General features: G+C 43.6%; 1 protein-coding gene across 14 annotated transcripts in view; it reads right to left on the bottom strand.

Moving 5' to 3' along the window:
• The window catches only part of GULP1 (GULP PTB domain containing engulfment adaptor 1), a 369,257-nt gene that overhangs the window by 171,840 nt on the left and 174,949 nt on the right, over positions 1-22,468 (bottom strand). For all 14 annotated transcript variants that reach the window (XM_075933787.1, XM_075933780.1, XM_075933782.1 and 11 more), the window contains one exon: positions 9,642-9,718. In XM_075933787.1, coding sequence (XP_075789902.1) covers positions 9,642-9,669 — 28 coding nt within the window. In that variant the 5' untranslated portion in view covers positions 9,670-9,718. The remainder of the gene's footprint in view (positions 1-9,641; positions 9,719-22,468) is intronic.

Below are 22,468 nucleotides of genomic sequence, written 5' to 3'. Positions count from 1 at the left end.
GAGGGCAAATAATGAACCTATGTCTCTAAGGAGCTTCCTAAGCTTAGCAGAGGGGGAAATTGGTTATTTTATTCAGGTAAAAATCAGAGCTTTCTTTTGAGCTGCCTAAAATACTTTGATAAGTACTCATACAATTACTCTAAGAATGCTAAGGATATCTTAGACAGATTAGTAAATATGAAAATACAAAATCTATATATTTGAGAGTTTGTCTGTCTGTTCATCGGTTTGTTCAAGAACTCCTAAACGGTGAGAGCTAGGACCACAAAATTTGGGATATATATATATATATGGGATATATCTTTTTATAACTTACAGCAATGTAAGAATTTGATTGTGCCAGGAAAATGGGATGTGCCTGGAATGGGATTGCTTCTCATATAACCATACAGAAAAGAGACAGAATCACAAGGGAGATGAAAGGGGCTAGGTGGGGTGCACCCCCATCCAGGACTTCACCAGTCCCAAGCCTCCCACCCTCTAGGCACCCTTTCAGGAGGGTGGGGGGCTGAAGCTCCACCACCAGATTTATACTGGAACATTGATGACTGTATCCCTTTGTCAGGGAATGAGGAGTAAATGTACAGTTTGTTGCATTCTTCTGTTAGGGTGAGGAATGCAGGGGGCAGATAAACCTAGACTTGCCGTAGCTGGAGGACATGCACCCCTTTCCTGGCAGTGCCTGCTAAAGCTGCAGTGGGTATGGAGAGGCCCTTCTCACTTGGCCCTATGCTGCTATGTGAGAGAGGGCTGGGGTAGTCTTCTCTTCCTGGGGCAGCCTGCATATTGAACCCCTCATCCCCACCCCAGAGTAATAATTTAAATGAAAGATAAACATTTTCAATTTATTTTCGAAAAAGCAAAAATTGAGTTAAGGACTTAACCCAAGCATGCCAGGTAAATCTTTTACTTCTCAAGATCATCTGCTTCTTCAATACTCAAGAGAGACACTATCTTCTCATCCAAAGAAAGACGGAGAGGAACATATATTGTCTAATACTATATTAGTTAGAACTTTCCCAGCCTCTGCATTATGCTCCCCTCATGATGAAAGGTATGGGACCAACCAGGGGCAGGTACAACTGCATAAAAATCCAAAAGGAAATCAGACCAGACCAGAATCCCACAAACTCAAGAATATTCCTACTGAGAAACTATCCCTTTTCATTGCTCACTCACAGTTACACTCAAAACCCACTTTGCCACTGGCTCGCCCCAATATGTCTATAATACTGCCCAGTTCTGCTTCTCTTCCTCCAAAACCTTGGATGTGTTCTGCTTGGTATTCATGCCAAGAGAATTAGCTCCTGGTGTAATATGAGAGCATTTTACAGGGATGTCCCTTTTTTGTCCGTACCATCCATTTATTTTTTATCCCACTGCAGAGGACAATGAACAAGGTAATTTGGCCCTTACGCATTAAAGGAAAGATTCTCGAATTCTCTCTCATGTTTTACATACTGGAAAGGACACCCAGCAGCTTACAAAGAAGAGTATAATAGTTACAAAAGGTCTTCAGAAAATAAAATTATTTAAGTCAAAACCTAACCCAAAAGAGCCTCTGTCATTGAAATTCTATTTTTACCTGTCACTATATTAGCAATACTAGAAGCGCTATGACTTTCATGCAAATTTCTAATATTTGAAGCAAGGGTGAGGGGAGGAGGCAGAAGAAGATGACCAATTTCTATATAAAAACATCAAAAAAGTTTAATAAACATGGGTAGCAAAGGGTTATTTGGCATGCAATTCTGTACCTTTCACATGCTTCAAGTTTTGCTCTTGTAAAGTATGACTAGTAAAAAAAGCTAGGCTCTCATATTATGTATTAGCTTTTTACTTTGGTTTTTTTAGGCCTTTTTTTTTCAACAAAATAAAAAACATTTAGACTGGTGATCAGTAATTTTTTGAATCTGCCCCACAAATCTTAGTAATTGACTAGTTAAGAAAAAGAAAATCCACAACGACAAGAACATAGTAAGACCAAGGATAACAATTTTCAAAGTTTTGGGAAAGTTCTAATGCATGCAACACAGAGAATTCTAAAATACACTGCCATCTAATATCTTTTTTAAAAATTTTCTTCAACTTTCCACAGTTTGTAATGGAAAATAAACTTTTTTTTTATTTAAATGTTTAGAAAATTATTTAAAAATTACTGATAATTACATACATCTAAATAATATGCAACCAACAGAAAGTAGCAAAAAAAGAAACTGATTTTTATATACTAGTATTACATATACACACACACACACACACACACACACACCCCCACACACACCATATTTATTTCCTCCACTTTTATTATGTCAACGGTTTTTCTCATTTCCAAAAGAAGAAAAGGGAACACTAACATTATGCTGTCTGTGAAATATAATAATTTTAAAGATCATTTTATAGAAAATCCATTCAAATGAAATTGTATTCCATATTTTTTCTCTGAGGCATTCTTGTGATAGTTCAGACTTTGTCCACTAACTTTTGTCTATGTTACCATAAGTGACTGTCATAAAGAATCATGATGATTTGGCTTATCTGTCTTATAGATACAATTTCTCACATTTTGTCATTTGTAAATTATGTCAATATATTAACTTTAGTATTGTGGGCATCTTCCTTGTTTCATGAATCAATTGCTTGGCAGCAATCATAGCTCTTAAAAGTGATGTTTTCTCACATGATGTTAGAGGATTTTCCCACACATTAGTCTTGACAAAGAACTGTGCACCCATATCTAAACTAAGACAAACACCTGCAAATTTATTTTTGGATGAATTCAGGGCACTATGATATAAGAAACTCTGGGCCACATTCAGTACAGATCCACATCCTGAACAGGTCAGAGAGATTCCACACCTTGTAATTCAATGCTGAGTTTGGTTCAGACTGAAAAAACGAGGCCTTAAATTGACTACATTTCCTACATTGATTACCCTGTGCTTAAAAATATCTCTTTCCATTTGACAAAAATAATACATTTTCCTAATGAAGCAAAAATCAACAAACCATAGTTCCATGTTGTTAACTTTACTGTTTGTGCATTAGCATGATCACTCAACAGTAATTTCTATAAATCATGGGTGACAGAGCCAGCAAGAGAAGCAGAGACCCTTTAGGATGTATTTAACACACACCACACACAGACATGTGTACATATGTGTTTAAATCCTGATCATACCTTCAGTTTATATAGCTGACTTGGATACAAACATTAATAATAAAGATCACTTATATGTAGTTACAACACTTATGATAGTCCTTACAATATGAAAACTCTTTCTTAACTATAAAATATACTAACTTCCCAGAAGAACATATAACTAAGACTGAAGATAACACAGACAAGATGTATGGAAACAGCTAACATTAGGGAATGTGTGATCTCTGCCCATCTCTACTAACATAAATACCAACAACTGCACTTGAAGAGATGATGTTTACACAATAGCTACCGTGCTTTGTTGGGTATCAGTTGGGATATTAAAATGTGGGTAATTGGCTAAACATGTAATTGCTGAAAAAATTCAGTGATTATACAATTACATGCACCCACAGGAGAGCAGCAGCTGGCTCTCAGGAGAGCCACACCAGCCCCCGCGGGGAAGCCTGCCTCCCCATGCTGCTGCCTCTGTATCACTCTCACATTCCTAGTATCAATACACAAAGTAAAATTGAAGGGTGAACAGGGTAAGGATGGAACCAGAAAAATGGGTCAGAGGAATACACAGAGAAACATATTTCTGATGTGTTTGACCTCAAGAAAACTTTCATTTATTCACAATGATGAATTGGAAGAAAGTTGTAAAATGCTGTTTATGAAAACATGTATTAGGAAAATAAAAAGAAAACCTTTCCAGCATATCATTGACAGTGGCATCTCAATTGTACCCTTTAGTAGTCTGTCTTAGTTTTGATTAAGATCCATGAAAACTTTTCATATAAATTGGCATATACAATGTACAACAGCTAATTTTACAAGTAGTCTGATTTTGCTCCAATAATCATTTCTTTTTCATGATTCTTAAATTATTTAATGTTTCTGCAACTCAACTACAAAGCACATTGTCTCCATGAAATATAAAAACGGATAGGTGAATTCAACTCTTCTTAAAGTCGGTTGAAAAGTTCCCACTGAGCTCTAAGCTTTTTTTTATCAGAAATCTCAAAAGCGTAAGTATCAAAATTTAATAATCATTACACTTGGTGATCTTACATTTATTTTGGAATTTAACATAACAAATCTGGAAAGTATTGTTCCATGAAGCCAGTATTCCCAACATCTGTTCTCACCAGATAGCCATGTTATTTGCTATTACAATTTTTTCTGCCGAGATTCCAATTTGTTATGATTCATAGAATACTAGGACTGGAAGGGACCTCAACAGGTCATCGAGTCCAGTCCCCTGCCCTCATGGCAGGACTAAATACTGTCTAGACCATCCCTGATAGACATTTATCTAACCTACTCTTAAATATCTCCACAGATACCTGAAAAATGTTATTATGTCCCCCCTCAATCTTCTCTTTTCTAAACTAAACAAACCCAATTCTTTCAGCCTTCCTTCATAGGTCATGTTCTCTAGACCTTTAATCATTCTTATTGCTCTTCTCTGGACCCTCTCCAATTTCTCCACATCTTTCTTGAAATGTGGTGCCCAGAACTGGACACAATACTCCAACTGAGGCGGAAGAATGACTTCTCATGTTAACGCATCCCAGAATCATGTTTGCTTTTTTTGCAACTGCATCACACTGCTGACTCATATTCAGCTTGTGGTCCACTATAACCCCTAGATATCTTTCTGCCATACTCCTTCCTAGACAGTCGCTTCCCATTTTGTATGTGTGAAACTGATTGTTCCTTCCTAAGAGGAGCACTTTGTTTTTGTCTTTATTAAACTTCATCCTGTTTACCTCAGACCATTTCTCCAATTTGTCCAGATCATTTTGAATTATGACCCCATCCTCCAATGCATTCGCAACCCCTCCCAGCTTGGTATCATCTGCAAACTTAATAAGCGTACTTTCTATGCCAATATCTAAATCGTTGATGAAGATATTGAACAGAGCGCCGGTCCCAAAACAGACCCCTGTGAAACCCCACTTGTTATACCAGCAGGATTGTAAACCATTAATAATTCCTCTCTGGGAATGGTTATCCAGCCAGTTATGCACCCACCTTGTAGGAGCCCCATCTAAGTTGTATCTACCTAGTTTATTGATAAGAATATCATGTGAGACCGTATCAAATGCCTTACTAAAGTCTAGGTATACCACATCCACCGCTTCTCCCTTATCCACAAGACTCATTATCCTATCAAAGAAAGCTATCAGATTGGTTTGACATGATTTGTTCTTTACAAATCCATGCTGGCTGTTCCCTATCACCTTGCCACCTTCCAAGTGTTTACAGATGATTTCCTTAATTACTTGCTCCATTATCTTCCCTGGCACAGAAGTTAAACTAACTGGTCTGTAGTTTCCTGGGTTGTCCTTATTTCCCTTTTTATAAATGAGCACTATATTTGCCCTTTTCCAGTCTTCTGGAATCTCTCCTGTCTCCCATGATTTTCCAAAGATGATAGCTGGAGGCTCAGATACCTCTTCTATCAGCTCCTTGACTATACTGGGCTGACTGCCTGCGTGAATAAGTGTTTCCTGACTCAAGCTGTTTGTTTTGCTATATATTCACTCATGAATGCTTTTTGTTTAGTGTTATTTCACAAAACATACAAAAGATATATAAACATAAAATATGTTGGGGGGGATACAAAGGGGACGGGAACTATGTTCTGTGCTGTATTCTTGAGCATCTGTGGATTAGGAGCTACAATGATTAAGTAAGGAAGTATCTGGTCATAGAATTCTCCAATAGTCAAGTAAACTACCAAGAAAACCCTACCACAAAACACAAGAAGTCTGGAAAAGCAGGCTAGTTCTCATGGAGGGAAGGCCTAAACTGCTATTAGTATCCCAATAGAGTAGAATAAGGAAAATATTATTTTATGAATAAAACCCTCTTTCCATTGCTTTTGGAGATAAAAGGTGGAAACTAAAATTAAATCTGTGAAAATTATTTATAAAACAAATATGGTAAGGCAAACTAGGCAACACCAAGAAACATAATTCATTCTGTTACATTGTGGCTATGTCTAAACTACAAGGTTTTTGCGCAAAAATGGTGGTTTTTACGCAAAAACCCGCGGAGCACCCACACCTCAAGAGCGCTTTTGTGCAAGTAAATCGACAGTAAAATGGCAGAACAGAGGGCTTTTTGCGGTGTAGTTAAACCTCCTTCTACAAGGCATAACTCCTTTTAGTGCTACAGCTGTTGCACAAAAAGGCACGTGTGGATGCTCCACAGGGGTTTCTTGCACAAATAGAGCTTATCCAAAAAAGCACATGTGCTCTGATGGCCATTCTGTGAATGTCCATCAGAGCTTTCTTATGCAAGAGCATCCATGCAGTATGGATGCTCTCTTGCGCAAAAGCATATCGCTTTTCCGATGCGCTCTGAGGTGTGGACGCACTTTTGTGCAAGACATTTTTGCATCCAAACTCTTCCGCAAATGACTATATCAAAAACCCTGCAGTTTAGATATAGACAGGGTGCGTAATTAAAAAAGGCTCTCGATTAATCAGTTAACTCATGCAATCAATTTTTGAATTAATCACAACTAAAAAATAATAATGATTAATCACATGGTTAAACAACAGAATTCCAATTGAAATGTATTAAATATTTTGGACACTTTCCGACATTTCAAATATATAGATTTATATTGCAATTCAGAATATAAACTATACAGTGCTCATTTTATATTATTATGTTTGATTACAAATGTGTACTGTAAAAACGATAAAAATTGCATTTTTCAATTCATCATATAAAAGCTCTGTAAAACAATCTCTTTATCATGAGTGTTATTTTCAAATTTAATATTTTTTTGGTTACATAACTGCACTCAAACACAACAATGTAAAACTTTAACGTCTACAAATTCACTCAGTCTCTCTTCTTATTCAGACAATTGGTAAGACAAGCAAGCTTGTTTACAGTTATAGGAGAGAATAGTGCCTGCTTCTTATTTACAATGCCACCTGAAAGTGAAACAGGTGTTTGCATGGCATTTTTGTACTTGGTGATGCAAGGTATTTATGTGCCAGATATGCTAAACATGCTTTGCCTACCACTCTGGAAAAAGCGTTTCCATTTTGATGATACTTGTTAAAAAAATAATATGTTGATTAAGTTTGTGACTGAACTTCCTGCGGGAGAATTGTATGTCTCCTGCCCTGTCTTAACCACATTCTGCTACATATTCCATGTTAGAGCAGTCTTGGATGATGACCCAGCACATTTCTTTAATGAATACTTTCACTGCAAATTTGACAAAATGCAAAGAAGGTATCAATGTAAGTTTTCCAAAATTAGCTACAGCACTCAACCCAAGATTTCAGAATCTGAAGTGTCATCAAAAATGTGAGGGCAGAGCATACTTTCAGAAGTCTTAAAAGAGCAACACTCAGATGTGTAAGCTACAAAAACTGGAAGACTCCCCCCCTCCCCCCCCCCCGAAAAAATCAGCTTTCTGCTGGTGGTACCTGACTCAGAAAAGTGTGACAGCAGCTTCGCCGGCCCCCGGCCAAAGATGGGGGACCTGTTCAGAGCTCCAAAAAGGGGTGGGGCTTCCTGTGGAAGGACAAGGGCAAGGGTAGGCAACCTTCAGTGTTGCCCAGAGTATGCCATGCTGTCCCTCCCCCCCCATCCCTCACAACTAAGGTTGCCAAATGGTCTCCCCCAAAATAGTGGACACACGGTATTCTTCCATTCTGGGGTGCCCAGAGCAGCAATCACAGACCTGCCTCCCAGCTGGGACTCCCAGGCCAGGAGGTGGGGCCAGGATCAGCACTAGGAGCCTGTGGTTGCACAGAAGCCTTGTGGGGGTGGGAGGAGTGGCTGAGAGTCCCAGCCACTCCCCCCACCTTGGCTAGGCTTCTGAAGCGCCCAGAACGGCGATCGCAGCCCCGCCTCCCAACTGGGACTCCAGGCTGGGAGGTGGGGCTGCCATCGGCACCGAGAGCCTACGATTGCACAGAAGCCTGCCGGGGGCGGGGGGAGTGGCTGGGAGTCCCAGCCACTCCCCTTGCCCACTCTCCTCACCCCCGCCAGACTTCTGCGCAATCACAGGCTCCAAGCGCTGATCGTGGCCTCGCCTTCCAGCCGCTCACCCCACCCACGCCAGGCTTCCGTCCGGATTGCGCCGCCAGAAAAATCAGAGAATACTGGACGTTGCATATGTCTGGTATTCTCTGATTTTTTTTACTGGACAAAGAGTGCAAATATCAGACTGTCCGGTAGAATACCTGGACAACTCTACTCACAACTGTTTGGATTATGATGCTCTGGCAGTGATCTAAAGGAGTTGGGGCTCTGGACATTGAACAGTGACAACAGCCAAGAGCCCTGGGCCGTTCTGAATCACTGGGCCCTGGGGCAATTGACCCCTTTGCTCCCCCTCTTGGCGGGCCTGGACTCAGAAGATAAAAATCAGCATGTGTTGGTTCACTCTGCTTTGGATCATCAACAAGCAGAACCCATTATCAGCATGGATCCATGTCCTCTGGAATGATGGTTGAAATGTGAAGGAACATATAAATTTTAATGCAGCTGGCACATAAATACCTTTCAATGCCAGTTAAAACAATGGCCTGTTATCACTTTCAGATGGCATTGGACTCAAGAAGCAGGCAGCATTATCTACCATTTATTTATTTATTTATTTATTTATTTTACAGTGCAAGTATTTGTAATAAAAAATATAAAGCGAGAACTGTATACCTTTCTTTCTTTAAATAAATAGTATTCTATTACTGTTCAACAGCGCAATTAATCACATGATTATCATGATTAATATATAATTTCTTGATAGTCCTTAGTTAAAAATGTGATTTCCAAAATAGCTTCACCTGAAATAAAAGCCCTGTCACTAGAAACAATAAGCAGCTTAGTGGCCTCCATGCTTCCCTTTAACTGTTCTAACTGTCCGCTTGCATTCTCTCTGATCAGAAATCAATAAAGGAAATAACATGAAATTCAGTACAGGCTCTCACAGCCTTACTCTACAGACAAAATTGTCTTTGTAGGTCTGCCTCTGAAGTAACTTGACCTTTTAAGAAAGTCATTCATTTCTAAACTAATTGTCTAATACAACTACACAAACAGATTTCTTCTGTAATACTACAGGTTGGACCAACGGAGGTAAAGGCTCAGCTTCCCACCACAGCCCCACTCCTGGGCTCCCCTGTACGTCACTGGCATTGCTACTAGGCACCAGACCAAGCCACTGGGCTCTGCTCCCCACTGCGCCAGCCCTGCTGACTCCAGCCTCGTACAGCCTGCATTTCCTGTTGCAGGCCCAGCTGGGGCTTCCAGCTGCCAGCCCAGCTGACGCCAGCCCATGCTGCAGTCCTGTCCCTGGCTGGCCCCAGCACCTAGCCGCCAGGCTCAAACCACAGATATTGTGGAGCAAAGTGTCCTGGATTTTAGAGGTTCAACCTGTAATATTTTTTAACCATTACAAGTATTTATGCACAATTGCTTTAGTCTCCCATGAAACCAATCCCCATCTATTTACCTTTCTTTCTGCTGAAAGCACGGTTCATGTTGAGAATCAGCCAATCAAATATATTTTCTGTTTTGTGGCACTTCAACCTGAGAAGTAATGCACAAAAGTAAAGCATTAGGAAACAAATATGTAATAAAATTCCAAGTTAGCAGATTATTTTAATAGTATGTGACATCAAAATGTTTTAAACTGAATTGGCCGACACACACACACACACACACACACACACACACACACACACACAGGCATACGAACACTGGTGTTTGTACATGTTGATGACTACTTTTAAATCTAAGTACCTATCAAACTGCATAAGTTGCATGTACAGGTATAAGAAAGAAAATCTGTCTGGCATGCATTTGTTATATACACATATGGAATGTAACTAAAATATCCTCTTCTAATAGGCTCAAAAGGGAGATATAACGTCTGAAATAGTTAATTTAAAAGAAAGAAAACAGGGAACAGTCTGCTTATGAAAAAAACCAAACAGGTTATTCAGGAATGTGTTCTTTGAATGTCCTACTGAAACTGAATATGACATTATAATGATTGTTGGAAAGCTCACATCATTGTGATTTTACAGAGAAGAAGAAATGGATAAAATCTATACAAGACAATAAACATTAAGTCTACACAGACAGACCTTTTTTAAAATGAATGCTGAATATCTTCTGGAAAAACTCAATGAAAACATTCAGTAAGATAAGACCCTGTATTTATATTGCCCTGCATTATACCTTGAGCCTGTCAACTAAGATCGAGTTGTGCTCACTACACAGACTTGTATAGCTTTCCCAATTCCTTGAAATTAACTACCAGAAATGTTTCCTTCAGACTAGTGTCATCTGCTGATGAACATGTTCCCACCGTATCAGGCCACCTTACCTACCTTACCTCCCAGACTGGTACAGATTACATATACAGATATAAATATAAAAATCAAATTCTCTGACAGAATTCTATCCTGATTTCAGACTCTAAGCCTGATAATGTTCTTATGATTATATTTACTTTTGGTAGCATTTTACAGTCATGAAATCCTACACTTTGTATGGAAATGTCCCATTACTTCCCAGTAAAGGCAAGGTAATCTTCCTTTGAACACTATACTTAAAACACTTTTTGTTTGGTTTCTTACTCACTCATTCTCTCCCTTCCTCTGTCCAGATGCCCTACCCTACATGCTTCATCCATGGTGTTTGATAATGGCCTCCCTCTATCCTGTTCTTCTCATAGAATTTCAAGTCTCAGGAACAATGAAAAAAAATAGAGTGGGATTTTCAAAGGGGTCGTTGTTCCACCAACTACTCCCTCTAAAATGAAAGAGAATTCACCATTGATTTTGACGGGAGCACTGTTAGGCCAATACCAAATGCTTTTTATACATCTTTAGTACTTTTGTACTTCTTGTAAAAGTACAAAAGCCCCACATATGTTACTGAATTATTTCATTTAATTTTATTGTTTTATATTTGTAATGTCCATGTACTAAAACAGAAGCACACGTCACATCATAATATTTTTCATGGGTGGAGGATTAGAGCCCTCTAAAGAATGTAATATCCCAATTTACCAAAGGACTTTGGGTATGTCTACACTACAGCGCTAATTCGAACTAACTTAGTTAATTCGAACTAAGCTAATTCGAACTAACGCGTCTAGAACTAAAAACTAGTTCGAATTAGCGTTTTGCTAATTCGAACTAGCATGTCCACATTAAGTGGACCCTGAACAGGGCTTAAGGATGGCCGGAAGCAGTGCCGGCAGGTCATCACAGGAGGACTTAGAGCGTGGAGATGCTGTCTCAGGCTAGCCGAGGGCTGTTCTTAAAGGGTCCCGACCCCCACCCAGGACAGACAGTTCTCAGGGGTGCCCCGCTTGAAAACCAGTCCGGGCTTGGAATGCCCGGAGTACCCACACTGGGCACATCACACCACTCGGCCATTAGCCCGGCTGCACTTGCCGCAGGCTGCCATCTGGGGAGAGGGAGCAATTGGGGGGCTGCAGGAAAGCTTCCACCCCAGAAGCCCACAGAGCCAGCCCAGTCCTCCCCATCGGGGGCTCGTGCCCCATTCCTCCCTCACCTCCTTCCACTTACCCTTCCATAGCCCCTTTTCTTGATGTACAAAATAAAGGAGAATTGTGTTCAAAAATAGAATCTCTCTTTATTGAACAAAACTGGGGGAGACTGGGAAAAGGAGGTGGAAGAGGGGAAGAGAGAAGGTGGGAGAGGGGAGGGTAACTAAAATGATCAGGGGTTGGGAACAGGTCCCATATGAAGAGAGGCTAAAGAGACTGGGACTTCTCAGCTTAGAAAAGAGGAGACGGAGGGGGGACAGGATAGAGGTCTCTAAAAGCAGGAGTTGGGTGGAGAGGGTGCATACAGAAAAGCTCTTCATTAGTTCCCATAAAGAAGGACTAGAGGACACCAAAGGAAAGGAATGGGTAGCAGGCTTCAAACTAGTAACAGAAAGTTGTTCTTCACAAAGCAAATAGTCAACCTGTGGAACTCCTTGCTGCAGGAGGCTGTGAAGGCTACAACTAGAACAGAGTTTAAAGGGACGTGAGATCAAGTCATGGAGGTTGGGTCCATGGAGTGCTATTAGCCAGGGGGTAGGAGTGGTGTCCCTGCCCAAGGTTTGTGGAAGGCTGGAGAAGGATGGCACGAGACAAATTGCTTGGTCACTGTCTTCGGTCCATCCCCTCCAGGGTCCCTAGGGTTGGCCGCTGTCGGCAGACAGGCTACTGGGCTAGATGGACTTTTGGTCTGACCCAGTACGGCCATTATAAGCTCAGGGTTCAGGGTTGGGGGTCTCAGTGGACCACCTTGATTTTCATGCACACCTGCTCCTGGGTGGCCAGGCTGGCAGCTCTCCTGCCCTAGCCGGCCATTTTCCTGTGCCTAGTGCGGTGGTCGTGGACGACGTCCACGATGTCTGCACTAGCCCAGGCGGGTGCCCGCCTCTTGCGGTCCCGGGCAAGCTCCCGGGAGCCGCCAGCCTGGTCCCGGGAAGAGGGGGAGGGCTGGGGGGCATCGGGTGGGTGGCTCGAGCCGTGCCAGGTGCAGGGTCTGCTGGCTGGGTGCTGGCAGGCTTGCACCTGGCACGGGCACCGTAGCCAGCCCGTGCCCCTTTAAGGGGTCCGGGGCTGGGAGGGGGGCAGATGAGTTTCCCTGGTGTTGGCCAGAGTGGCCACCAGGGAAACCTGGGGAGGGCTAGCCTCCCACTAGTTCAAATTAAGGGTCTACACAGCCCTTAATTCGAACTAGTAAGTTCGAACTAGGCTTAAACCTCGTGGAATGAGGATTACCTAGTTCGAACTAAGCGCTCTGGTAGTTCAAATTAAATTCGAACTAACGGAGCGTTAGTGTAGCGCCTATGAAAGTTAGTTCGAACTAACTTTGTAGTGTAGACATACCCTATGAGATTAGCTGATTTAAGGCCTGATCCTCTTCACATTAAAGTCATTGGAAGTTTTGCCTGACTTCAGTTTCATTATTTGGATCCAAATCCCAGATTCAATTGCTGTTTTTAACAAAGACTGTGTTAGTAACCATAATCTAAAACATGGTTTATTTAAAAGTGTCATGCTGAATGTAATGGTAAGAGAGACAATGCTACCTGATTTAATATATGACACTGCTCAGATATTTATTTTATTAATTTATTTAATTATTTAATTACATATTTTTACCCCACCTCTCTATTTAAAATATTCAAGGCATCTTACACATTTTTTTAAGCACAATACAAATATATAATAATTTTAAATATGAGACCCCAGAGGGACATAAAATCTGCTAAAACTTATCAAGAAGAGGAACATACACATATAGATTCAAACATTAATAAAACGTGAGTAAAAAGGGTGGCTTTAGGCTGACACCAAAACAATGCTAGCATTGGCAATGTGCGAATATCCTGAGGAAGAGAATTCCACAGCCTGGGAGCAAAAGCTCAGAAGGCCCTGTTCTGTGTAGATGTTAATCTTTCCTCCACAAGTGGGGGAACACAAAGCAGAGCCTTCCCAGCTGACCTCAATCCCTGGGAAGGTTCATATGGGAGAAGACGGTCTTTCAGATACCCCGGACCCAACCGGTTTAGAGCTTTATAGGTCATAACTAAAACCTTAAATTGCGCCTGGAAACATACAAAAAGCCAGTGCAGCTGCCGAAGCACTGGCATAATGTGTTCCATATAACGGGTATTAGTTACGACTTGAGCAGCCGCATTTGGGACCATCTGAAGTTTCAGAAGGCTCTTTAGAGGCAGCCCCACATACAGCACATTACAGTAATCCAGTCTGGATGTAACAAGAGCATGGATCACTATGGCCAAGTCATGCTTGTTCAGGAAGGATGCAGCTGGCAAATCAGATGAAGCTGCCCGAAAGTACTCCTGGCCTCTGAAGAAATCTGGTTCTCAAATGGTAGAAAAAGGTCCAGGAGGACTTCCAAGCTGTGTACCTGTTCTTTCAAGGGTAGTGTAACCCCGTCTAGAACAGGTACCAGGCCACATTCCCGAAAAGATGGCTTCCTGATCCACAGGACCTCAGTCTTATCTGGATTCAACTTCAGCTTGACTTCATCCAAACTATCACCGCCTCCAGACACTGGTTTAGATCAGTGACCGCCACACCTGGCTCTGATATCACAGGGAAATAGAGTTGGGTCTCATCTACATATGACCCCTTATGACCTCTCCCAGCGGCTTCATGTAGATATTAAACAGCAAAGGAGACAAGATGGAACCTTGTGGGACCCCATAGCACAATCACCACAGGGTCGAATAGCAGCCCTCTACCTACACCTTCTGAAAGCGTCCCAACAAGTAGGATCAGAACCACTGCAAAACAGTGCCTCTAATACCCAACTTTGCCACAAAATACAGGTCTATGTAGCACTTTAAAGACTAACAAGATGGTTTATTAGGTGATGAGCTTTCGTGGGCCAGACCCTCTTCCTCAGATCAAATACTGGAAGAAAATTGTCACAACCATATATGCCAAAGGATACAATTAAAAAAGTGAGCACATATGAAAAGGACAAATCAAATTTCAGAACAGAAGGGGAATTGGGGGGGGGGAGGTAAATGTCTGTGAGCTAATGATATTAGAGGTGATAATTGGGGAAGCTATCATCACCTAATAAGCCATCTTGTTAGTCTTTAAAGTGCTACATAGTCCTGTATTTTGTTTCAGCTACACCAGACTAACACGGCTACATTTCTATCACAACTCTGCCAGGCATTCCAGAAGGATACCATGGTCACTTAATTTCTGTGTGGCTCAGTTCCCCACTTTAATAATAGGGATAATAATATTTCCTTTCTCTTATTCTTTGTCTTGTGTATTTAAGTCCTTATTCAGAATTGCACTTAAGTATGTATTTAAGCACTGCTCCTGAATAAAGATGTTTCCCTGAATCAGGGCTAGACTATAAGCTCTTTGAGGCAGGAACCATTTATACACCATGCACACTGAGCCTACAAAACAGAGAGCTCATCTCTGTTGAGCCCTCAAGAAACTATAGTAAAATGAAACAACACATATAACAGTTACTAAATGTGTAAGGGGACTGTTACCCCTTACTAAAACTCTGTGGGAGTTTTTGGTTTGCCAGCTCGCAGTATCTGAAGGGGAAGAGTTCATGAGACTGACTGACCTCAGAGACAAAGCAACCAACACTCCAGCTCAGCCTGATTGACAGGTTGGACAGGCCAGTTGTTGTAAAGCAGGCTTTTTCTGTCCACGGCCTTCGTGTATAGCCCATCCTGCCACACAAGGCCCCTCACACAAAACCCAGATACTCAGAGGAGCATGGGCAGCACAATGCAGTTTTTGTGAATGGAATTTGACCTTATAAGCATCCTGGAACTCAAAAGCACCAAGAAAATAGGGAGGTAAGCATAACTAGATAACGCCTAGCTGAATTTACAGATAAGCCTCATTTGACCGTAGCTTGACCAGTCTTAGGGGCAAGGGGAAAAAGTAAACATAGGGTAATAAAACACAGTTGTCTCACACTAACTATGCCCCATCTGGTCCTGTCCACGAGGGGATCACGCATACATCACGAAAATTCCTATAGGGCAGTATTGTCATACTACCTCATCACTAGCCTATCAGGCCCTGCCAAATGCAGACCCTAGCATGGCACAGACACCGAAGTTTTGTATAAAAGACCCTCAATCCCTTTGTTCAACGGCGGTTCCGTATATTGAGGGCACGTGTCTTTTTTTTGCCCGGCTAAAGGATTGATCACCCTGAGGCTGCCTCCCCACCCTTCGAGTCAAATATAGGGGTGCACGAGTCCTGAGCATGCTCCAAGTTCTAGTGTGTCTTTCTGAAGCAAAATTCAGGACAATGTGTCTTTCTGTTATTGTTTCTGGATTTGTAAGTATTGCTTTAAATGTATTAGTTATTGGTTTAATTAATAGTTAGATTGTGTTAATTTCACTGTGTAATTCTGTAAAGCGTATCTAAGTTCTGTTAACCACACTGTGTAAATTGTATAATTTTGTGTTGTATAGTAGTGTTGTATTTAGGTTAAGTATAAATGTTAGAAATAGAAGCCCCGGAGTTGTTAAGTTGTAAAAGTAGATTTATGTCTAACTCCGCCAGCTGTCCTAAAATAACCATAGAGTTATGGCTTTCGATGGTTCTTTTATTATCATTACTTTGGCTTTGTTTTTTGTATTTTTTATTTGTATGCTGCGTTGTCTTAGGCAAATTAGGGATAGTGATTTGATATGAGTGAATTGTAATCAAAGAATTGTAATCAGTTGGCTATAATTGTGCCCAAGCTTTTCTACACAGTAAAAGTATTGAGCAATTGCTAGTTTAAACACCTATTTGGTAATTATTGGTTTTGACCACTTAATAAAAATCATTTGTTTCACCATCATCCAGTAGTTTTCACTGGGTAGTCAGCTTTAACCCTTGAGGCTCCCATCACATCACCGAACCAAGGTGCAACACCAATGAGGAAAGGGAGAAGCCAGGCCCCGTCCTCCCTGTGAGCTGGGATTGTTCTGGCTCTCTCTCTGAACAAACAAGCTGTGTGCAGAAGAGGTCCTGCAAAGACAGAGAGCTGAAATAGGAGTACAAGCTGTGTGCAGAAGTCCTGCAAAAACAGGGAGCTGAGAGACAGCCCTAGCAAAGCAAGCTGTGTGCTGAGGGGCAGTTTTGCAGCAGCTGAGCCTGACACACACAGCTCAAGAGCGCAGACCCTGTGTTGAGCAGCAGACTGGCAGTGCTCAGAGAGCCAAAAGGAGCAGAGAAGCAACGCAAGAAGTTAGAGACTGGCCACACAGCACAGCCTGCAGCTGGATGTGGTGAGCAGCTGGGAACTGCAAAGTGTGGGGAGAGGCTCTGGACTGGGAGAGGGGTCTGGCCACTTAGAGCTTGAGGCTGTGTGGGCACTGCCAGAGCAAGTGTGTCCAGCCTGCAGCCCCCTGCAGCACATCCAAGGCCTCTAAGGGGCCTCTAAGGAAGAGACTGTGAACTGTCCTTACACTCTGCAGACTGCTGTTTTGATGTCCCTGTGCTACAGAGCAGGGCTGTGTGTTCTCATTTAACCATTCTCATTTTTTTCTTATTCTTTTCTCTTTAATCAGTTGTTGTTTAATAAATTGTATTTGCTTTGAACCTTATGAAGTGACCACTGGGCCAAGAAGGCCTGCAGTGTAAAGAGAGCACCTCGGAGTGGGGACACCCTAACTCCTGCCCCTAGTGACTACAAGGTCGGGGATTAAGCCCCAGGAAACCTGGGCCCAGCCTTGTTGGGGTTTCGAGGGCTCTGCTACTCAGGAGAGTGGAGGGGGAGCCCTCAGGATCAGGGAGCAGTGGGGTAAATGAAGTGGGAGCGGGGACTCAGATCCTTTCGTTGGTTCATTTCACCGGGGTGTATAGAAGCCAGGAAAGTTCCCCACAATAGCGGGACCATTCCCCCGCTTACAAATGTATTAATGTCCCGATGGTTTAAAATACAAAAGTAACCAAGCATAACTTCTGAGGCTAAATGAGAAATCCCACAAAAGAAGGTAATTTACAAATATAATTTACTTTTGTGTTATTGAACTTTTAGCATAATTAAACAAATATCAAATTTTTACGCTTGATATAACTTCACCGATTTGAGTCCAAAAGGAATTTATACCAAAGGTAGATTAAGTTACGATGAATACAATTAAAATAGCTGCTTTATCAGTTTCTAAAAAATCTGGTACCATTCTGAAGTTTGTTTCCTCCTTTTGTGTTTACATATGTTGAATTTCTGAGAGCTATTTGAAAATAAAGCTTATATTTTTTCTGTAAAGAGCAAGGGTGAAAGTTAACATTTGAAGCCAAAGTCATACTATTGCTTATTTTATTTAAAAAAAAAAAGTGCTGAACTTTTAATCAGAGATTAGATTGAAATTATTTTTGCAATGAAACCCAACTGGGATTAAATACAATTGATCAGACTATAAATTAGAAGGAAATTGACAGCAGCTTTTATTAATAATAAACATTTACCACATATATTTCTTTTCCCATACAATTGGAAGTGTATTAAAACTGAGCAGGGGAACTCAGCTTGCAACTACTTTTCACTGTTCTCAAATATTATTTGTTTTGACTCCATTTTAGTGTTATCAGCTCTATGAATCTCATATAAGGACACTATAAAACACAAATACGATCTGGTCCAATAATCAACATCATCTACAGACGTCTGTCCATTGACTTCAATGAGCTATAAACTAGATATGAAATGCTGTGAAGAATGTGGGAGGTAGCCATATTAATATGTGAATAAGTGAAAAAGAGAGACAGCGTGAGACTGTGTGCAAATATTATATGTGGATTTGAAGGTTATTGATTGCAGGCTAAAAGGTGGCCAAGGGTCAAATCTTGCAAGAATCCAAAACAATGTCTCTAGAAAAACACAGCTGCTTGATGTTCAAATGGACAATACCAGAAATCTACTGAATTACACTACAGCGCTAATTCGAACTAACTTAACTCAAATTAGTTAATTCGAACTAAGCTAATTCGAATTAGTGCATCTAGACCTAAAACTAATTCAAATTAGCATTTTGCTAATTCAAAATAGCACATCCACATTGAGTGGACCCTGAATTGAAGGTAAGGCTGTCCGGAACCAGTGTCGGCAGGGCATCAGGATCGGACTTAAGTGTGTGGGGCTGCTGCCTCAGGCTAGCCGAGGGCTGTGCTTAAAGGGACCTGACTCCCCATCTCGGACAAACAGTTCTCAGGTTTCTCTGCTTGCTGGTCTACCTCGCTGAGGGACAGCAAAGCATTTGTGTCTCTGAGTGCTGTGCTGGCCCTCACTCAGGACACCACAGCACTCTGCAACATGGAACCAGACCTGCCCCTGGGGACTCTGCTGCGTCTCGTGGACATGTTGCCGGCAGTCTGGCTGCACTGTCTGCAGGCTGCTATCCGGGAGGACCATCGAGGGGATGTCAGGATCCAGAGGGACCTGCAGGAGAGCTTCCACCGTGAGGAGCGCTAACAGTCTCCCTGGTCTGCCCCACTGGGGGCTTGTGCCCCATTCCTTCCTCTCGTCCTTCCACTTACTCTTCCCTAGCCCCCCCATTCCTGATGTCAAATAAAAGACATGTATTTTCAAAAATAACAACTCTCTTTATTCAACACAACTGGGGAGGGGGAATGAAACTGTGGGGAGACGGGGGAAAGGAGGCGGGAGAGGGCAGGAGAGAGGGTGGGAGAGGGGAGGGGGAAAACTGGGAGGAGGGAGCTGGAAGGGGGAAGCAAGGGGAAAAAGGGGGAGGGTAAACTCAGGGATCAGGAGTTGGGGTCTCACCGGGCCAACCACTTCCCAGCACAGCAAGGGAGGGGGCCTCGGCGTCCCCAGGGAGATTGGGTGGAGGGTGCAGAGGAAGCAGTGGGAGTGGGGGCAGGAGTGGGAGGGGAGACAGTAGATGGGGGGGCAGCAGGCGCAGGACCGGCACGGGGCACCATACTCTGCAGCAGGGCCTGCAGGGTAGCGTTTCCGGCTCAGTCCTCATCCAGCTGCTCCTGGCGGAGGTGCAGGTCTTCCCACATCCAGGCCTCGACGGTGTGGTGCAGGGCTCACAGGACACCCAGGTGCTGGTCTCAGTATTCCTGCCATGTGGTGGTGATCCGGAGCAGGCCGCGGGTACGGGAGCATGTTCCGGGAGGGCTGGTGCGCCCTGCACAAGCAGCTTGTGTGGCTGTAGAGAAAGAAGAGAAGTGGTCAGTTCTCCCTGGGGACACAGTGGATGATGCCCAGCCCCGCCCTGCGACGTGACGGCGACCGTGCCCTGCACCATCAGAGCCGCTGTGCTTGCACAGAGGCCATGGTCAAGATGTCTGACTCTCCCCAGGACTGGGAGCTTCCCCAAGACCGCACCCATGCCCCTGTGCCATGTATAGTATGGCCAGGGCGGGGGAGGGGAAATGTCCCCTGCCTCTGTGTAGAGGAGGTGTGTGAAGGGAGGGCGTCTTGCTGGGTCCCACCCCAGGGTCGGGAGCATGTCAGGTCTCTTCACACACGTGTGTGCCTATTGGGCCACGGCCCCTGGGTGTCATGCAGCTGGAGCCACCTGCCCAAGGGTGGCATGGCACGTGCTTGCACGTGCACAGGTGGCTGCGTGATCCGTGGGAGGCATGGCCCATGTGTGCAGTCCCTGGTCTCCCTCCCTGCCTCCCCCCCGGGCAGGGTACAGTGCTGGCGCTTACCCAGTATGACCTCCCTGGATGACCCTGCTGACTCCGGTGCTGGAACACCTGGTGGTGGCCCCTCCGATGCACCCAGGTCAGGGCCCTCCGATCCCGGCTTGCTGCCTCTTGGGTTGGCGCGGACCACCCCGCCCCCCAAGAGTTGGTTGAGGTCATGAACGTCATTGAGGTTTGGGGGCAGGCCCCCAACGTCCATGATCTCTGCACTAGGAGGAGGAATGTGGCAGTAGGGGAAGTAGGGGCAGGTGGCAGCTCCTGTTGCAGTGCCACCCCTGGTGTATGCCTGCCGCAGCTCCTTAACTTTCAGGCACACCTGCTCCTGGGTGCGCCTGTGTCCCTTTCGGGCCATGGTGGCCACTATGCAGACGTAGACGGCCACATTCCTCCTCCTAGTGCGGAGATCATGGACGTTGGGGGCCTGCCCCCAAACCTCAATGACGTCCATGACCTCCGCACTAGTCCAGGAGGGTGCGCACCATCTATGGCCCCTGGCTGGCCCCTGGGTGCTGAGGGACTGGGTGGGGGGACGGCTGACTATCACTGGCTCCCTGGCTCATCCTGGGGCCACTGGGTCAGGGGCAGAGACTACTGGCAGGGCTGGCTCTGGCAAGTGCCATCTGGCCAGAGTCTACCCCTTTAAGGGCCCTGGGGCTGGGGGAGAGGAGAGGAGTTTTCCTGGTTTGGCCCAGAGTGGCCACCAGGGGGAACCTGGGAAGGGCTAGCCTCCAGCTAGTTCGAATTAAGTGGCTACGCAGCCCTTAATTCAAACTACTTAATTCGAACTAGGCGTTACTCCTCGTAGAATGAGGTTTACCTAGTTCGAATTAAGCGCTCTGCTATTTCAAATTAAATTTGAAATAGTGGTTTGCATGTGTAGCCCCTATTAAAGTAAATTCAAACTAATGGCTGTTAGTTCGAATTAACTTTGTAGTGTAGACATACCCTGCATGAGTAAGTTTGACCAGGGTCAGGAGCTTACTTGAAACTTCAGGTGATCTGGCAGGAACTTTCAAATGAAGAATCTTCGAAATGGATAAAAGACACGAGGAGTCCTGTGGCACCTTATAGACTAACTGAAGTGTAGGAGCATAAGCTTTCGTGGGCAAAGACCCACTTCGTCAGATGCATGTAGTGGAAATTTCCAGAGGCAGGAATAAATATGCAGGCCAGGATCAGGCTGGAGATGACGAGGTGGATCCAATCAAGGAGGATGAGGCCTTGATTGTGTCAACTCTGGATTAAACAAAGACTGTGAATGGCTTGCTAACTACAAAAGCAGCTTCTGCTCTCTTGGAATTCACACCTCCAGATCAGCTGCTAGAAGTGGACCTCATCCTCCTTGATTGGATCCACCTCGTCATCTCCAGCCTGATCCTGGCCTGCATATTTATTCCTGCCTCTGGAAATTTCCACTACTTGCCTCTGACGAAGTGGGTCTTTGCCCACGAAAGCTTATGCTCCTACACTTCAGTTAGTCTATAAGGTGCCACAGGACTCCTCGTCGCTTTTGCAGATTCAGACTAACACGGCTACCCCTCTGATACTGGATAAAAGACAGTCTGTCTTGAGAAAGATACAGGCTGACTGAGGCACAGACTATCAGAGAGAAAGCAAATTTAGTGGGCAACCTCTCTCCTATAATATCAAGGCCAGGGCTAAGTTTAGGCAAGACAATATGCTTTTAAGGCTTTTGTCATTTTTAACTCTTTTCTCTCTACTTAGGCTGTTCCTGGGAATAAATTAATCATACACTGATGTGAACAATCTGGTCTCTGTATTTACTAGCCGGTCACTGTTCCAGGAGAGAATTCTGTAGCTGGGGGCAAACCCTTCTGGACCTGGTATGGATAACATGGTTGAGGAAACAGGTTTTTACAAAATTGTGATCCAGTCAAAAGAGTGCTCTATCACAGCATTCTACTCTGAGGGTATGTCTACACTACCCCGCTAGTTCGAACTAGCGGGGTAATGTAGGCATACCGCACTTGCAAATGAAGCCCGGGATTTGAATTTCCCAGGCTTCATTTGCATAAGCGGGGAGCCGCCATTTTTAAAACCCCGCTGGTTCGAACCCCGTGCAGCGCGGCTACACGGGGCTCGAA

The sequence above is a fragment of the Pelodiscus sinensis genome, chromosome 7 (genome assembly GCF_049634645.1).
Source record: "Pelodiscus sinensis isolate JC-2024 chromosome 7, ASM4963464v1, whole genome shotgun sequence".
NCBI classification, from domain to species: Eukaryota; Metazoa; Chordata; order Testudines; family Trionychidae; genus Pelodiscus; species Pelodiscus sinensis.
This window is presented reverse-complemented; position numbering and strand designations above follow the sequence as displayed.